The sequence below is a fragment of the Callorhinus ursinus genome, unplaced genomic scaffold (assembly GCF_003265705.2).
Source record: "Callorhinus ursinus isolate GAN/ISIS: 27379988/994484 unplaced genomic scaffold, GSC_fseal_2.0 scaffold25, whole genome shotgun sequence".
Lineage (NCBI taxonomy): Eukaryota > Metazoa > Chordata > Mammalia > Carnivora > Otariidae > Callorhinus > Callorhinus ursinus.
In genome coordinates this window covers 21,997,390-22,016,069 of record NW_027397087.1, presented here as the reverse complement: position 1 = coordinate 22,016,069, position 18,680 = coordinate 21,997,390, and the positions used below count along the sequence as shown (strand labels likewise).

The following is an 18,680-nucleotide window of genomic DNA, read 5'->3' as shown; positions in this document are numbered from 1 at the left end:
TTGGGCAAAGCTCTCATATTCGGTTAACTCATAGGTCACTGTCTAGCCAGGGGATTGGTTGCCCTCCTGTTGGAGCCAAGCCCTGTTCCAACCAGGGGCCCAGGATTACAAGTGACAAAGATGGAGCCTACAACAATAGAGCCATTTATAAGGCAGCCAAGGATATGGAAGACAACCTAAAGCTAGGCTAGCTGAGGAGAATGACGCTACAGATACACTAGAGCCACTGTAAATGGAAAAGCAAAAAACATACTAACATCAACCATAATAGTCCCTTGGCTAACTTCAGGTAACAGTAAGGGAGGGGAAGGGAATAAGTATTTACAAGAAAGAACACAGAAAATAAGTACATCCAAGGAAAGGAGACAAATTGGCCTACTTGACAGGAAATGATCTTTCCTGAGGTCCTTAAGAAGAATGTCCAAAGACTTCTTTTTCTCCTCAAATACACGAGGTGGGAAGTGACATCACAAAGATGGCAAGAGAGATTGTTCCTGACTTTTGCTCCCCCTCCAGGAATAACAAGAATAGTACACCACTGAGAAAATTCCAGAACAAAGGATGAGACTGAAGCACCCTCCTGTACCTCAGAGACCAAGACAGATTGCATTAGAAGGCTAAGAGAAGTATTTTTATACTGACCACATGCCCCTCCCAGAGGCCAGTGCAGTACCATGCAGAGAGGTCTCCCCTCCGGTTCCTTTAATGAGAAAGGAGAACCCAGGGGGGACAACTACTGCCCCTAGTACTGTGGGTAACTTTTCAGGAGCCCTTACTCTGATCTCACCTCATGGGAACTGCAGAACAATCTGCAGGGAATAAACACTGGGAATCCAACTGTGATAGAGAAGGGGAAAATGTCCAGCAACAACCAGCACAGGGATCTTGGCCGACCAAATTCATACATACATTTCCAAGTAGTAATCTCAGTGAGTGACTCTGCTTATCTGCAGAACCAAGTCAGAGGCACACTCTGACCAGGGAACTCAGCAGGGTGCAGATCTGCCTGATTTGGATCCTCAAAAGAAGTTTTTTCAATGCTAAGCCCAATTTGCCCACACCCAGACAAGGTGGTGAGTCACAACTCCACCCACTGTAGAGAGTGCCTTCCAGCCCCATCTGACCAGAGGGGCTGGCAACAACTCCTGGAACTGTGTGGCCCAGCAGCACTCAAGCCAAGGGGCAGGTAAGCACAGCTGATCATCCACAGAGCAAAGCCAATACCCAGCGTGGAGAGTTCTGGTGCTGTGAAGAGATAGGGTGATCAATTCATAGCCAAGGCTGAGGGGAGCTCCCAGCCCCTCCCAAATGGAGAGACTTTGGGAAATTGAGCAGCCCCTCCCCCTCTAGCCCAGGCAAGGATCTGAATCACAGCATCACCTGCTATGATGAGTGTCTTTTGGCGTCATCTGACCAGAAGGGCTGGCAAAAACAACTGGAAGCTATGTGGCCCAATAGCACTTGTGCTGAGAGGCGGGTGAGCAGAGCTGATAGTTTACATAACAAACAGTGGCCCTGCTCAGTCAGGGAACTTGGGGTGCCGGTTGGCTTAAGGTAAGACAACAAAGAGCTTTACTGGCATTAGAGCTGCTTCTCCTGCTATGCCCAGGCAGGGAATCTAATTCATAGCGCTCATCACTGAATATAGCCTTCGGCCTGTTTGAGCAGGGAACCTAAACAGAGTACATGGAATGTTGCATAGCCCATTCAACAACCTTACACATAGTAGCACCAGAACAGAAAGCACAACCATGGCTTCCCAATATGTAGAGCAAAAGCAGTGGCCTCACCCAACCAGGGAATTCAGTGAAGACTTTGGCCTGATTTGGGTCCCCAAACAATGAGCTGTATGAACCCTGAGTTCTATCCTGCTGTCCTGACAGAGCAAGGAAGGTAATTCATAACCCTATCTATTACTGAATATAGCACCCAGTCCTGACCATTTAGTAAGCCTGACTGGAAAGTCCAGGCAAATGCAGAGCTCATCCTACAGGCTTACTTGGATAGGGAATCAAGCCAGTAGTCCTATCTAACAGTTCTCAACCAGTGATGCACCCCCTCATCCCTGTCCTCGGAGTTAGAATAGTTGCCTTGCCCCCAAATAGACCATAATAGCAGACCCCACCTGTCAAAGGATATTACCAGCAGACACACCTAGACACCCAAACTGAACTGACTGGTGAAGAACTGTCCCTGCCAAAGCAAACCTGTAAAGTCTGGAAGAGGAGTCAGATTACTCAAATGCACAGATGCCAATATAAGGAATCAAGGATTATGAAAAGTCAGGTAAATATGACACCACCAAAGCAAACTAATAAAGCTCCATAACTGACCCTAAAGAAATGGAGATCCATGCACTGTCACACAAAAAATTCAGAATAATTCTCTTAGGGAAGTTTAGTGACCTCCAAGAAAACAGAGACAGACAAATGAAATTAGGAAAACAATGTATGAACAAAATGAGAAGTTTGACAAGGAAAGAGCAACCATCATCAAAAAAATAAAGAGAAATCCTAGAGTTAAAAAATACAATAACTGAACTGAAGAATTCAATAAAGAGTTTCAAAAGTAAACTCGACCATGTAGAAGAAAGAATAAATGATTTGGAAGTAATAAAACACTGTAAATTACCCAGTTAAGGGAGGGAAAAAAAAAAAGAATGAAAGATAGTGAAGATAGCCAATGGGCATTACAGGGCACAATAAAAAGAATATTTGCATTATGGGAATTCCAGAAGGAAAAGAAAAAGAAAAAAGGGACAGAAAGCATATTTAAAGCAATGATTTAAATGATTCAAAATGATTCAAAACTTCCCCAACCTGGGGAGAGAAATGGATATCCAGATCCATTAAGCCCAAAACCCCAAATTGGTTGAACCTGAATAGGGCTACACTGAGACACATTAAAATTAAATTGTCAAAAGTCAAAGACAAAGAAAGACTTTAGGAACAGTAAAGGAAAAGAGAAGTTACATAGAAGAGGATTCCATAAGTCTTTGAGTGGATTTTTCAACAGAAACTTTTCAGGCCAGGAGAGACCAGGATGATGACATATTCAAAATAGTGAAAAGACACCCCGGTCAACCAAGATTCTATACCCAGCAAAGTGGTCTTTCAGACACGAAGGAAGGATAAAGACTTTCCCAAACAAATGAAAATTGAGGGAGTTCATTGCCACCAGACTTGTCTTATAAGAAATGCTAAATGGGAGTTCTTTGAGCGGGGGCAAAAGAACACTAACATCATACTAATACTAAAAAACATCAAAACAAACATAATAAGACAGCAGGATAAGAAACAAGGAACAACAGATCTACAAAACAACCAGAAAACAACAAAATGGCAATAGTAAGTCCTTACCTATCAACAATTACTTTAAACATAAATGAACTAAATTCTAAAATTTAAACAGAGAATGGCTGATGGATTAAAAAAAACAAGATCCAAAAATACGCTGTCTACAAGAGACTCACCAGAGCCTTACAGACACACATAGACAGAAAGAAGTGATGGAAAAAGACTGTTCAAGCAAATGGTAATTAAAAAAAAGCAGGGTAGCTATACTTATATCAGACCAAATAGAGTTTAAACTAAAACGGTAAAAAGAGACAAAGAAGGTCAATACATCAAGAATGTATAACAGTTATAAACATTTATGTGCCTAACATTGGAGGATTTAAATACATAAAGCAAAAACTAACCGAGCTAAAAAAAAAAAAGTAAAACAGTATATACATATATATACATATATATACATATATATACTGTTTTATATATATAAATATTTATAAATAATATATATAAAGATATAAATATTTAAATATAATATATATTTATATATAAATATATAAATAAATATATTTTATCTATACATATATAAAATAATTGGGGCCTTTACCGTCCCACTCTCAACAATGGTTAGATCATACAGACAGAGAATCAATAAGGAAATAGCAGATTTGAACAACACTATAGACCAAATGGACCTAACAGATATATACAGAACATTCTGTCTAACAGCAGCAGAATTTGCATGCTTCTCAAACACACAGGAACATCTTAGAATGGACCGGATGTTAGGTCACAAAACAAGTTTTAGCAAATTCAACAAGATTAAAACTACCACATATCTTCTCTGATCACGATGGCACAAAACTAGAAATCAATAACAAAAGAAAAACTGGAAAATTCACCAACATGTGGAAATTAAACACCACTCTTCTGAAGAACCAATATCAAAAAAGAAATTAAAGGGGAAATTTAAAAATTTCCATTAACCCACCTAAAAAATCAATGAGTGCAGGGCACCTGGCTGGCTCAGTAGTAGAGCATAGGATTCTTGATCTCGGGTTGTGAGTTCAAGACCCACCTTGGGTGCAGAGATTACTTAAAAATAAAATCTTAAAAAAAATAAAAATAAAAATTTTCTTGAAACAAGCAAAAATGGAAACACAACATACCAGAACCTATGGGATGCAGCAAAAGGAGTCCTACAAGAGAAGTTCATAGCAATTCATGTCTATATTAAGAAGCAAGAAAGATCCCACATAACCAACCTAACTCAATGCCTCAAGGAACTAGAAAAAGAAGAACAAACTGAGCCCAAAGTTAGTAGAAGAAAGGAACTAGTAAAGATTTGAGCAGAAATGAATACAATGGAGAAAAGAAAAACAATAGAAAAGATTAAAGCAAACTAAGACTTGGTTCTTTGAAAAGATAAACAAAACTGACAAACCCTTAAATTAACCAAGGAAAAAAGAGAAAGGACCCAAATCAACAAAATTATAAATGAAAAAGGAAACATTACAACTGACATCATAGGAATTCAAAGACTCCTAAGAGGCTATTATGAACAACTATATGCCAACAAACAAAATAACCTAGAAGATATGGAAATATTATTAACTTACCAAGACTGAATCAAGAAGAAATAGAAAATGTAAGCAGACCAAGAGTAAGGAGATTGAATCAGTAGTCAAAAACTTTTCAATGAGGAAAAGCCCAGGACTAGATGGCTTCACTGAACTTTACCAAACATTTAAAGAATTAATACCAATCCTTCTCAAATTCTTCCAAAAAGTCAAAATGGAGGGAATACTCCCAAATTCATTTTACAAGGCCAGCATTATTCTGATACTCAAACCAGAAAAGGACACTACCAGAAAAGAAAACTACAGGCTAATATCCCCCCATGAATACAGATACAAAAATTCTCAATAAAATACTAGCAAATGGAATTCAGCAACATAGCAAAAGGACCATTCACCATGATCAAAAGAGATTTATCCCTGGGAGGCAAGGATGGTTCAACATACACAAATCAACCAATGTGATACTCACATTAACAGAATGAATCATATGATCATGTCAATAGATACCAAAAAAGCATTTGACAAATTCAACATTCATTCATGATAAAAACTCAGGCACAGAAGGAACATATCTTAACATAATGAAGGATGTATATATGACAAGCCCATAGCTAACATCATACTCAGTGGAGAAATGATGAAAACTTTTCCTCTAAAATCAGGAACAATCAGGGTGCCCACTCTCAGCATCACATTCAACATAGTACTAGATGTCCTAGCTAGAGCTATGAGGCAAGAAATAGAAATAAAAGGTATCAGAATTGGAAAAGAAGTAAAATTATCTCTATTTGCAGATGACATGATTTCTTATAGATAAAATCCTAAACACGCATCCTAAAAACTGTTAGATCTAACCAATGAATTCAGTCAAGTTACAGGATATAAGTTTAACCTTCAAAAATCAGTAATGGGGCCCCTGGGTGTCTCAGTAAGTTAAGCGTCTGACTCTTGATTTTAGCTCAGGTCATGATCTCAGGTTTTGAGATGGAGCTCTGTATTGGGCTCTGTGCTCAGTGGGGAGTCTATTTGAGATTCTCTCTCTCCCTCTCCCTCTGCCCCTCTCCCCTACTCCCTTTCTCTCTCTCTCAAATAAATAAATAAATCTTTAAAAACAAAACAAAAAACAGTAACATTTCTATACACTAACAATAAATCTTCGGAAAAAGAAATAAATGATCCCATTTACAATAGCATCAAAAAAAATAATATACTTAGAAATAAATTTAAGTAAGAGGTGAAAGGTCTCTACTCAAAAACTACAAGGCATTGATGAAAGAAATCAAAGAAGACACTAAATGGAAAGGTATCCCATATTCAAAGATTGGAAAAAGTAATATTGGTAAAATGTCAAGACTAACAAAAACCATCTATAGGTTGAATGCGATCCCTATCAAAATTCCAATGGCATTTTTGGCAGAAGTGGGAAAAATACTTCTAAAATTTATATGAAACCACAAAAGACTCTGAATATCCAATAAATCCTGAGAAAGAAGAACAAAACAGGAGACATCACACTTATTTATTTATTTATTTATTTATTTATTTATTTATTTATCAGAGAGAGAGAGCACAAGCAGGAGGAGTGGCAGGCAGAAGGAGAAGCAGGCTCCCTGCTGAGCAAGGAGCCCGATGTGGGACTTGATCCCAGGACCCTGGGATCATGACCTGAGCCAAAGGCAGATGCTTAACTGACTGTGCCACCTAAGCGTCCCTGACATGACACTTCCTGATTTCAAGCTATTTTATAAAGCGATAGTCATCAAAAGAGTATGATATTGGCATGAAAACAGATTTATAGATCAATGGAACAGAATCAAGAACTCAGTAATAAACCCAACATATACAGTCAACTAGTAGTTGACAACGGAGCCAAGAATACTCAATGGGGAAAAGACAGTCTTTTCAATAAATGGTACTAGGATAACTAGATACACACATGTAAAAGAATGAAACTGAACCCATATCTTAAACCACTCACTAAAATTAACTCAAAATGGATTAAAAACTTAAGTGTAAGACCAGAAACCATGAAACTCCTGGAAGAAAACATAGGAATAAAGCTCCTTGACATGGGTCTTCATAATGATTTTTGGATATGACACCTAAAGCACAAGCAACAAAATAAAAAATAAACAAGTGATAGTACATCAAACTAAAAGGCTTCTGGACAGCAAAAAAACAAACAAAAACAAAAAAAAATCAACAAAGTGAAATGACAACCTACATAATGGGAAAAAATATTTGCTGTGTCTCTGATAAGACTTTAATATCCAAAATATAAAAAAACTCCTACAACTCAATAGCAAACAAACAAAAGCAATTAAAAATGGGTAAAGGACCTGAAGAGACATTTCTCCCAAAAGAGTTATGAAAAGATTAACAGATATATGAAAAGATGTTCAACATCAGTAACGATTAGGGAAATGTAAATTAAAACTACAATGAGGTATCACCTCACGCCTGTTAGAATGGCCATCGCCAAAAAGACAAGTGATAACAAATGCTAGCATGAATGTGGAGAAAGGGGAACTCTTAGTGCACTGTTGGTGGGATTGTGAACTGGTAGAGCCACTATTAAAAACAGTATATAGGATTCTCAAAAAATGTAACATGTAACTACCATATGATCCAAAATTCTACTTTTGGGAATGTACCCCCCAAGGGAAATAAAAACAGTAATTTGAAAGCTATCTGCATCTCCATGTTCATAGCAGCATTATTTATAATAGCCAAGGCATGGAAACACCCTAACTGTCCAATGATGGAAGAATGAATAAAGAAGTTGTGATAAATATATATGTAATGCATATATTCCACTGGAGTATATGATATTATGATCTACATGGAATATATATGCCATGAGATATAGAATATTCAACCATCAAAAAACAAGGAAATCTTACCATTTGCAACAATATGGCTGGATAACTTTGAAGACATTAACCTAATTGAAACAAGTCAGAAAAAGAAAGACAAATATTCTATTTTCTCACTTAAAGGTGGATCTAAAAAACAAAACTCATAGAAAAAGGATCAGACTTGTTACCAGAGACAGAGGGTGGGGGAGGGGAAACTGGGGGAAGGTAGTCAAAAGGCACAAACTTCCAGTTATGAGATAAGTACTAGTGTGTAATGTATAACATGATAACATGATGACTATGGCTAACACTGCTATATAAGGAAAGTTAAGAGAGCAAATGCTATGAGTTCTCATCACAAGCAGAACATTTTTTTTCCTTTTTCCTTTTCTTTTTATTGTATCTATATGAGAAAATGGATGTTAGCTGACCTATTGTGGTAATCACTTCACAATCTGTGCAAATCAAACCATGATGCTGGATACCTTAAACTGATACAGTGATATATCTCAATTTTTTCCTCAATAAAACTGGACAACAGTACAAAACATAAAGACCGTAGTGAGTATGATGGTTAGTTTTATGTTCAACTTGGCTAGGCTCATGTCAATTAATCTAGATGCTGCTGTAAAGGTATTCTGTAGATGTGGTTAACATCTACAATCAATTGATGTTAGGTCAAGAAGATTTTCATTAATAATCTGGGTGGGCTCCATCCAGCCAGGTCAAAGGCCTTATCAGCAAAACTGAGGTTGTCCTGAGGAAGAAGAAATCCCAACTGTGGACTGCAGTGTCCATTCCTGTTCAAGAGCTTCTGGCCTGCTGGCCTGCCTTACAGATTTTGCACTTAGACCCACAATTAGGTAAGCCAAGTCTTTTAAATTATATATTATAATAAAATAATTACAAAAAATGTTATGACACACAGTCATAACAGATATTACAGTAAGTTATACACACATATGTATATACATCCATCTATCTACATATAGAATATGGATATAGATATATAGATATAGACATTGATAGAAAGATAGATAGATAGATGATAGATAGATAGATGATAGATAGATAGATAGATGATAGATAGATAGATAGATGATAGATAGATAGATAATAGATCTCCTACTGATTGTAGGAGATAGAACCTGATAGAACCCTACCTTCCCAGTATGGAAGCACAGACTTGGAATTTGGTACCCCAGATAATGTTTACCATCAGCTGTTGACTCCAATTAGGCCAGTCTCCTGTCTCTGCATATCCATGTTCATTTTCCTACTTCTGTTCACAGTGGTTTTCCCTTCTGATGTGTCTCCACTCCTTCTCCCACCTGATCACCTCCATTCCTTTCCTTACAACTCCAGCTCTCTCCCAAGCCCTCCATGCAGCTGCTTATTACTTTAGCTCCTTTTGCTCTTTTCTTTCTCTACCCTGTTTTGTATTTAGGATCCACCACTAGTGGGTATAAATTTGCAAGTGTAAATCTGGGTGTGCAAGAAATACCAGGTTTCTTTATTTTACTTAAATAAAATTAAATTCACATCAGACATAAGTGACCCAGCCTCAATTCTGCTGGAGTAGAAGGAAACCTAATCTTAGTTATTACTGGACATTTCCTCCTTTCCTCCTTAGGAGTACCCTAGAGCCTGAAAGACTTATGTTGAGCCTAAAATATGGGGGGGAAAGGACTTTGTTTTTTCCTCATTGTTCAGGGATATATGGCCCCTAGAAGCCAAGTAACAGCTTGGCTAAGGAAACAAAAGCAGCAGGGGGATTCGGCCACACTAGGGTCATCGTGCATCCATCTGAGGTTTGGATATCTCTTGTGGTGCTTCTAGGAAGCAAGACTGGTATTCCCACTACTGGAGCCCTGACCTTTGACTCCTCTGGGAGTTTGGGGAAATTCTTTCTTTCTCTACAATTCCATCTATCCATAACCCCTCCTTCCTTCTTTCCTTTGCTTCCCAGATGTTCTACTCCTTTAACGCCCCTCCAGCAAAATCTCCTCAAGGAGCAAGGAACCTGGAAGGCAGATTGCTAGGCACAATTCCAGGGATAACACTGACACTTCATTCTAAGGTTTTGTGGCCCAGGAGGCTTCATTTTCAATGTGAGTGGTGCCCCCAGATGTCTAAGAGAGGGCTCCTGTCAGACAGAAACACAACACTTTCTTGAAGCCTGTTTGGAATGGAGGGAAGGGGAAAATATAAGAACATAAACCAAATTAATAACCCAATAAGTTATCCTGTTACACACCTTTATTTATTTATTTTTGTCCCGTATTTTTATTGCACTTTTAAAAATATGTGTGGGCTGATAGTTCTAGTCTTAAATTATGAACTTTTTGAAGATTCAAACAATATTTTATTTACCATGTTATTTTTAAATCTTTCTGAGGTCCCAGCATAATAATAATAAAAGTACTAAAATGTGCCTTGAAATGAATTGAGGGATGAGAGAGTTGGTGGATTACTGATTAGGCTTCACCAGTTCAGACTGCACTGGTGTTGACCTTCTCATTGTAGGGCTGGCTCTAGTGTCTTTTCATTGTCATTTTTAGGATTAGTTAAATATACTTTTTCTTTACCTGCTTCTGTTCACAGCTGCTGCTAGGCTGAATTTCCAAGATATCAAATTTCTACTTAGGACCTTTCTAGCCCTAAGCAAAAGTAAACACTTCCTTTAACATTCAGGCAGATGATATTAACTTGAAACTTTTTTTAATATAAAGAGAATTGCAGGTCATAATATAAACATGTGTATGGTAACAACAGTGGAAAGTTTCTATGTGAAATCAAAGCAGTACCTGGCATTCATTTTCATAATACCTTTCACTTGAAGAGCCAAGTACAGTTTGAGAACTTTATCCCATTAATCCTTAGAGATAACCTGAAAGAATGGCTTATATAGATAGGGTCACAGAACCAGGTAGCGACAGTGTTAACATCCTGCTACCTTGCCCAGTATTTGAATAGTTTGGCTACTTTGCCTTAACAAACCATTGTTTTAATGACATAATGGAATATTTGTGCTGTAACAGAAGAATTCCTGTTTTTGGAGGTGGAAAGCCTTCCTTTCTTATTCCCATAAATAATAACATGTGGGTGATTACATACTCTACTTTCAACTCCTAGGAGGAAAAGTTTGCAATGGAAGAGGCAGTGGCAGTAATGACCAAGGGAAGAGAGGATGAGGGAATACTTTGTTGTTTTTAAGAGAATAGGGTCGAATGTTATCTTTTCCATATTTGTAAACCACCCTAATTTGTGGAAGTGAAATGTATATGTGAGGCACTTCACCAATATTTACTATTGATGAAACCTATTTTAGGCCTCATCCTTTGTCAGAATAATCATAACTAATAACACAGACCAACATCTTGTAAAAATGGGTTTGTCTCCCTCTCCTTCCTTTCCCTCCTCTATACACTCCATTAAGGATCTGAGCACCGAGCTAACACTGGGCTATGCATTATTCACTCATCCCATGTGCTCTTTCATGTCTTTGCACCAGTGCTTACGCCAAAATCCTCCTCTCTCAGTGCTCTGCCTATTGAACTTGTATTCATCCAATGAGACCCAATTCAAATGCTAGCCAAGATGCCTTCTCTAAACGGCTGTTTTACCCTTAACAGGACCAATACCTCCCTCTACGATGTCTCCGTAACATTGGTAGACACGATTCTATTTTAGAACTCATCATCTCGTACGATTAATATATGTTAATATGTCTCTCTGCTCCAAAGAATGTGAACTATTTCAATTTGGGACCAGGTTCCTTTTTTTTTTTTTAAGATTTTATTTATTAATTTGACAGAGAGAGCAAGACAGGAAGAGAGGGAACACAAGCAGGGGGAATGGGAGGGGGAGAAGCAGGCTTCTCACCGAGCAAAGAGCCTGATGCGGGACTCGACCCTAGGACCCTGGGTTCATGACCTGAGCGAAGGCAGACACTTAACTGACTGAGACACCCAGGTGTCCCAGGACCAGGTTATTATATTGTATGTATGTATTTATATTTTTGGGGCTGATACTATTGTATATCAGGCAGGATAAATATATGATAAATGTATATGCTACAGTCTGGACAGTACAAAAAGTTTACAGTTTCATAAAAGAGACAAGGTTTACAGACATAGAAGAACATGATGGTATAATGTATTGGGCTAAGAAAATTAAGGCTAAGTACCTCCTGCAGTCAACAAATATTTACTCAATACCTAGGAGTAAAGAATTGTATCCCAGGACTACCAGGATAAATAAAACACAGTCACTACCTTTGAGGTGCTCACAATCCACCTTGTAGATTGTCTTCCTCTGCATACTGCACTTCCGTGGTTTAGATATAACTTTACATGTTGTTCCTCATAACCACCCTGTAAAGTAGGTCACTATTTTCATTTTTATAGAGATGGACACAGAGGGTTTGAATTCCCAGGTCTTTTGACTCGATGACCAGAGTCTTTCTACCCCACTACATCAATGTTTCTTGGAATTTTCCACTGGAGTACACTTTCACAGGGAGTATAGATTTAGACTCCTCAGGGTTGGGAAATATAAGCTCAAAATCTAGTGTTATCTTAAAAATTCATGCTTACTCTAATGTTTTCTATTCTCACTGAGTCAAACTGAAGGTCTAAGAAAATGAGCCACATTGATTGTGGGTGCTTCGGCGACCTTAGTATACAGGGTTGACCACAGGGGAAGACACACAATTTCAGAAGCACATGGCTACACTGTTACTTTTACTCAGGGTGCCTGGGTTTGGTGTGAGTCCCTACTCAAGATTTTGGGTAACTTTATCAGGTTTCTTTTAGGTTTCTAGTGGCATTATTTTATTTGTAGCCCTTTCTGAAGACTGCAATAAAACACACTCTACTCCCAGATTTTAAGGGAGCAGTGGGGGCTGATCCTTTCCTCCCTGCAAAGATGTCTCATTCTGGCAATTAGGTCTCTTCCGCCTGATACTATCCACCACCCCTTTCATTGCTGGTTAAACCCAAGAGGCCCAGATGTCTCCTCCAGCTGCCTGTTGGTCCCTGAAGGCCCCAAAGTCTCAACAATGCCCTCTAGACAGCACGCCCTTCCACCCCCACCGCAGGGCAGCTCAGGGCTGCAGCTCTGCTGAGCCCTCTAGTGGCAGCTAGGGTAACATGGCTCGTTCATGGAACGGATAAAAAAGCTCTCAAAAGTTGCACTCGGGAAGCCAGCCTGTGTGACACCGGGTACCGTACTTTAAAAGAAAGTCTTGTTTCTCAGCTTCCTTTCCCTAAGGCCTTTGGCAGGTCTCAGAAACATTATCTTTCTCGAATGAAATCTCCTACCCCCTAGGATCTCCCCCTGCCAGGGTGTGGCAAGGTGGAGCCATCATTCTTTCTTGACCAAGTCAAAAATTAGAATCTGGGGGACTTGGCAACTTTCCCGAATGCTTTTTTTTTTTTTTTTTACTTCCTCCATCTTCCCCATGGATATAGAGTTTACATATACATTCAAGATTTTTCAGTATTACATCATTTTCAGCATGGGTTGCAGATTGTGGAATTAAGACTTCCAGGATCAAACTCCTGGCTCCCTCACTAATTGGATAGCTTTAAGAATGTTATTTAACCTCTCTAAGCTTGTTTCATCCGTATAATAGGAGAATAATAGCACCTACAGTAGATATACAGTTTGGGAAGGAATAACTATGATATATATGGAAAGTGCTAGATCTGGCATGCTGAATGTGCTCAACAAACATCAACTATTTTTATTCTTCTTCAAAGCTTCTGTCTAGTACACACCATGTCTATCAATTAGGTACAGAAAAATACTCTTTACATAGGACACAAAGGTACATATGCAAAATGAATTCATAAACAACCTATATTTTCCTAAAGTGGTTAAGAGTGACCTTAGGTAATCTGTATTAAACAATCAGTGCAAAGGGTATCAGGATGCAAAGGGATGGAAGCGGCCTGAAATCCTCATGGAGGAGCTGTGTTTTGTACCCAGGTGTCCTTCCTCCCTCCCATTTCACCACACCCCACCATCTGCATCTGCGAGTGTTCAGGGTGAATCTGGGAGCCAGGCCTGAGTGCACAGTGGTGCAAAAAGAAGAGAGTTCCAGGGCAAGGCAGGGCAGAGAGCACTCCGAAGCCAGGAAGCCCAAGCCAATCAGATTCCCCACCCAGGACTCTAAAAGGCGGCAGAGCCTCCATGGCCCAAAGTCCAAGCACAGCAGGAAAGTGGCCAGAGAACCTGATAGGTAGAAACCTGATAGAAACTGTCAGAAAAGTTAAAGCTGAAGAGCTCACAACACCCACAGGCCCAGAGAAAGGTCAGTGTGAGTTGAGCAGCTGTTCCATCTGGTGCCAGAGGCCTTAGCTGTTGTCTTCTACAGCCAGGCCCTTCGGGCCGCCCTGATCAGCCCCACCTAGAAAAGCCAATTCTTCTGCTCTTAAAGGGGACTTGCTTGTTCCTAGCAGAGTCTTAGTCCTAGTGGCCAAAAGTGTCTCTTAAGTATGAATGGGCAGAAGGGCGCAGAGAGTGCGTCCAAGGGTTCAACTGGCTCCAAAGGAGGTGCTTATGGCTGGAGCTTGAGCCTCCATGTTGTTAGAACTGCATGTGTTTCTCTCAGAGGCAGGCAGGGACCTTGGCTGCCAGGGACCCTGACAAGCCGCGACTTGAGCTGTGCCTTAGAGCCTGGGTTGGCTTGAGAGCGGTATAGAGGAGGGAGGGAGGGCATTCCTGGAAAGGGGGTGGGGTGGGGAGGTGAGGGGAACAGCATGAGCAAAGGCACGAAGGAAGAATGAATCTGCTGCGCGTTGAGAATGGCATGGAGACTTCACTGATTGGAGCCGGGAGTTCTTGCAGGGGGATGGAGGCAGCTATGATTGGATAACTAAAGTGGGGCCAGATTTGGAGGGCTTTGAATGCCCGACTGAGAAGCACTCAACCCAGCTCCTGACTTGCGATTTCCGTTCAAGACTGAATTACCCAAAGGGTGGTTAATTCCAAAGGGTGTTCTTCTTTGGGGGCTTCTGAAAAGTCAGCTTATCCTCTTACCTGCTTCAGTTCTCTTCACTTACCCAGGGAGAAAGCAATCCTCACTTGTCGAGGGGAGGGAGGGAAATGTTGATTAATTTTACTTTTCCTGATTTGAAGATGCCAGAAAAAAAACCCCAAAATCCCATTTCCACGCCAAATATTTGGTTTCTCCTCCTCCTCCTCACGCAAGTTCTCTTTCTCTCGCCAGCACCTCCCCCACGTTTTCCTGCTCTCCTCCACCAGCTTGGCCAGTCCCCTCCTCGGCCCCGGCGGCGCGCGTTCCGGGCCGAGCTGGCCCGCGCCCGCCCTGCGCACCCGTGCGCCCCCCTCCCGGCCCCCCGCGCCCGCGCCCGTAACCCGCACACGCTGGTCCACGCCCCCCCCCTCCACGGCCGAGCGGTAGGTGTTTTGCCGTCTGCGCCGGGCCGCAGTGCGGCTGCGCGCACTAGGCTGCCTCCCGGGCTGGCAGGGCAGCGGCGGCCGCGGTGGCGGCGGGGCCGGGAGCGAGCGGCGGCGGCGGCGGCGGCGGCGGCGTGGGGAGTGGCGTGGAGCCGAGCTTGGGGCTGCAGCAGTGCGGGCCCCCGGAGTAGAAAGCCCCGGGGGGCAAGAAAGGAAGGCCAGGCCGCGGAGTCCCTGAGCAGCCGTTCTTGGATTTGGGGGAACCTTGCCCCCCCCCACCTCGTCTTCAGACGTCCCCTCCTCATCCCCCCAAGCCCCGGCCGCTGACGGGAGGAGGCGGCGGCGGCAGCGGGGGGCTGAGGGGCGCCGCCATGCCTCTCCCGCGGTGAAGCGTCCCTGCCGTGAGGAGCCGCTCGGTCTCCCCGGTGATGTCCCCCAGGCGGCAGGCGAAAGCGACTCACTCGAGCCCTGGGGTAAAGGCCTAGCTTATTCAGCTTCCTTCCTCCTCCTCCTCTTCCCTTCCCCCCTCCTCCTCCTCTCCCCCTTCGTCCTCCCCTCCCCGTCTCTTCCCTCACCCTTCCCCGCGCCCCCATCTTCCCTCCCTCCCTCCCACCCCTCCAGCAGCGATGGCAGAGGAACAACAACAGCCGCCACCACAGCAGCCTGATGCCCATCAGCAGCTTCCCTCCAGCGTCCCCAACTCGGGGGTGGCTCTGCCAGCCCTTGTGCCTGGGCTGCCAGGGACAGAGGCCAGCGCGCTGCAACACAAGATCAAGAACTCCATCTGGTAAGAGGATCCTCCATCGCTGGGGTAAAAAAGCCCAGGCACATTTCTGCTGCAAAGGGGGTGGGGGGTGGGGGGCGGCGGGCGGAGGAGGAGGCTGATGCATTCATTGAATGTGGGTATCCAGAGTCGGGTGCATATTTATAGGACCTCTGGAGGTGTGTGGACTTTGCATCAGCCTCTGGTCTCCATAGCCAAAAAATGCCTTTACCCCCTCCTCAATTGTGAGTGTAGATAAGTTATATGTGTTTTTCACTTACGTGTAAGAGGAATATGGGTCGAAATTAAGTCATATTGCATGATGGTGGCATGAATTTGGGACTGAGGAATGTGAAATGTGTTTACTCCTTTTTGCAAGCATACAGGGAGGAAGAAGTGTATTGTGAATTTTCACCAGACATTGTGCGTAAGAATATTAACATGCAGCACAAAACCTAATGTGTCTTTTCCTTTCCGTTGATTTAGCTGCTATTTCTGGGTGTTTTTGCCTTCTTTATTCTGAGATTAAATTTCCTTTCCAGGGAGTTTATTTGCATGATTTTGAAGAAAGGGCTTTTTTGGTATAAGGTATTTTAAGGTGGTGGTTTACACTGTAAAGTGATTTTTTAATTTAAAAACGTTTTAATTTAAAATGTCTTGTTATTTCGTGTCTTTTTAGAAATCATAGATGAGATACCCTTTGCTATTTCTGTACTTTCTTGTATGAGAATTTTCAGCATTAGGTTAAACTCTGAAAGACTGGTGGCAGTCTTTTAATAATTAAATACACTGGGTTAAGTCTGTCTTCTGTTAGAGCCATTGTAAATATTCTTTGAACATGAACTTGCATTATTTCTGTAGGACTTTTCATTAACTGACATTTTGTAAAATGTAGTGCTATTTTAAAAATGGAAAGCAATATTTGGAATTTGGTCTAAGAGATTGCTTTTAATAGAAGTTTTAAAATAGAATTGAATGTGGTGTAGAACAAGCTCTGATTTTACAAATGAAATCTTGCATGTCCATCATTGAATATGACTATTAAAATATCAAAACTCCTTACTTTCATTGCAATTTAAAAATAAATGCATCATAAAAACAACTGGCATTGCAGTACAGTATTTAGATTAGACATTTAAAAACAGTGACAATTTTTAAATACAAAATTAAGGTTTGTTATATAGTAATTTTTTTTATTTCTTGGCATACATCCATATTGTCATGATGCTAATATGAAGTAGGTCAGTGCAGGCTTTAATAGTTTCTTCCTACACAGTAATTGGCAGTTGAGTATCTTGCTTTCAGTTTTAATTTTAAGATGTTTAAATATTTTAAAGGAGATTTTTTTTTTGGCTTCGATAATCAATAGTCATGTTTTGGCAACTTGAATAGGTCAGATAAGTAAGATTGTCTTCTATGTGTGTGTATGAAACAGAGAAAGAGAGAAGCCTTTATTCTTTGATGGATATCCTCACCCCCTTTTAAAAGCTGTTATTTAAAGGGAGAGATGGTTAATCTTCTGCTTACCATCAAGGTTTCCAGAAATCAGTGGGGTTCCCCCTCCTCCATTAACTTGATGTAACTTAGTGTCTCTGAACCCATCATTGAATTGCATTAAACCCCTTGGTTTTTACATTTAAGGTAAGGGACACCCAAATTAAAGGACTAAGTCGTTTAAGAAAGGCACATTTTTAAAAGTTGAATTAGTAATGTATATTTTAATTTATTATGAGAACAATAGGGGAAAGGAAACTCCACTTTATATTTTTAATACAGGAGTAAGTTTTATAGCCAACTGAACGATAATGATAGTGTAGTGCTCTTTTTGGTAAATCATGTGATTTAATTAATTCTTTCATTGATAATTTATATTTACACATTCATTACAGCTTAACTGCACTGACTCTAATGTGAGGAAGAACTTACCCTGAAGAAGAGTGCACTTTATTTTTTGCTACTTGCTCAGAAAAAATAACAGCAACAAACACCTTACTCCCCAAATATATAATTTTATATCTTTATTTTAAAATTGTAATGGCACACTTACTAGCATTTAATTTTCAAGTGTAGAAATCCTATTTGCAAAAATGATTTCTTCATATTGTGTTTAGAACTTTGGAATAAACGACATTAGTGGATAATAAACAACATTAATGGGTATAATTAATATATAGTCTCATATCCCCTGCTCTACAAGACTGGATTTATATTATTCATCAAGTGACTATATAAAATAATCACACTAAAAAATGAAAGCTCCTTCACCACCTCCTTTGAACTAGTGTGTATATGCTAAATTAAAATCATTTTTAATAGATAAGATTACAGTTTTTTAGGTATCTCATTTCACATTTTGTGAGGGAACAGTATCTTCTTATCATTTATTTTATAACTTGATGCTCTGAGAGATCAATTTTGTACTCCTTTCTGCATCAACCTTTGGTATCATTACTAATGAGGATTTAAAATTATGTTAATCCAAAATGTGGCATTTAAAAATTATCAAAAGGGTTTTGCATTTAGGTTGATCATAGTTTCTAAATTATTAAACTTGCAGATTACAAACAAGTCTGTACTTGTCTTCCTATTCAACAAATATAGCATGTGAGGCAGGTCTTTAGCTGGACAATGAGATATTTATTATTTCAGTTGATAATTAATTTATTCTGTTTATTAAACTAAAATGCTGTTTGATAAAAGTATGTCCATTGTAATTTCAAGCATTAAATGAGACTTTGGAAAAAAAAGATGAAGTGTTCAA

General features: G+C 40.3%; 1 protein-coding gene across 3 annotated transcripts in view; it reads left to right on the top strand.

Moving 5' to 3' along the window:
• Nucleotides 1-15,226: 15,226 nt before the first annotated feature.
• RFX7 (regulatory factor X7) overlaps nucleotides 15,227-18,680 on the top strand; it is a 137,314-nt gene continuing 133,860 nt past the window's right edge. Inside the window, exons 1-2 of one of the 3 annotated variants that reach the window (XM_073877052.1) lie at nucleotides 15,227-15,629; nucleotides 15,781-15,943. In XM_073877052.1, coding sequence (XP_073733153.1) covers nucleotides 15,783-15,943 — 161 coding nt within the window. In that variant the 5' untranslated portion in view covers nucleotides 15,227-15,629; nucleotides 15,781-15,782. Of the gene's footprint in view, nucleotides 15,944-18,680 lie in introns of all 3 variants that reach the window. The other 2 variants (XM_073877053.1, XM_073877051.1) reach the window with 2 other exon arrangements.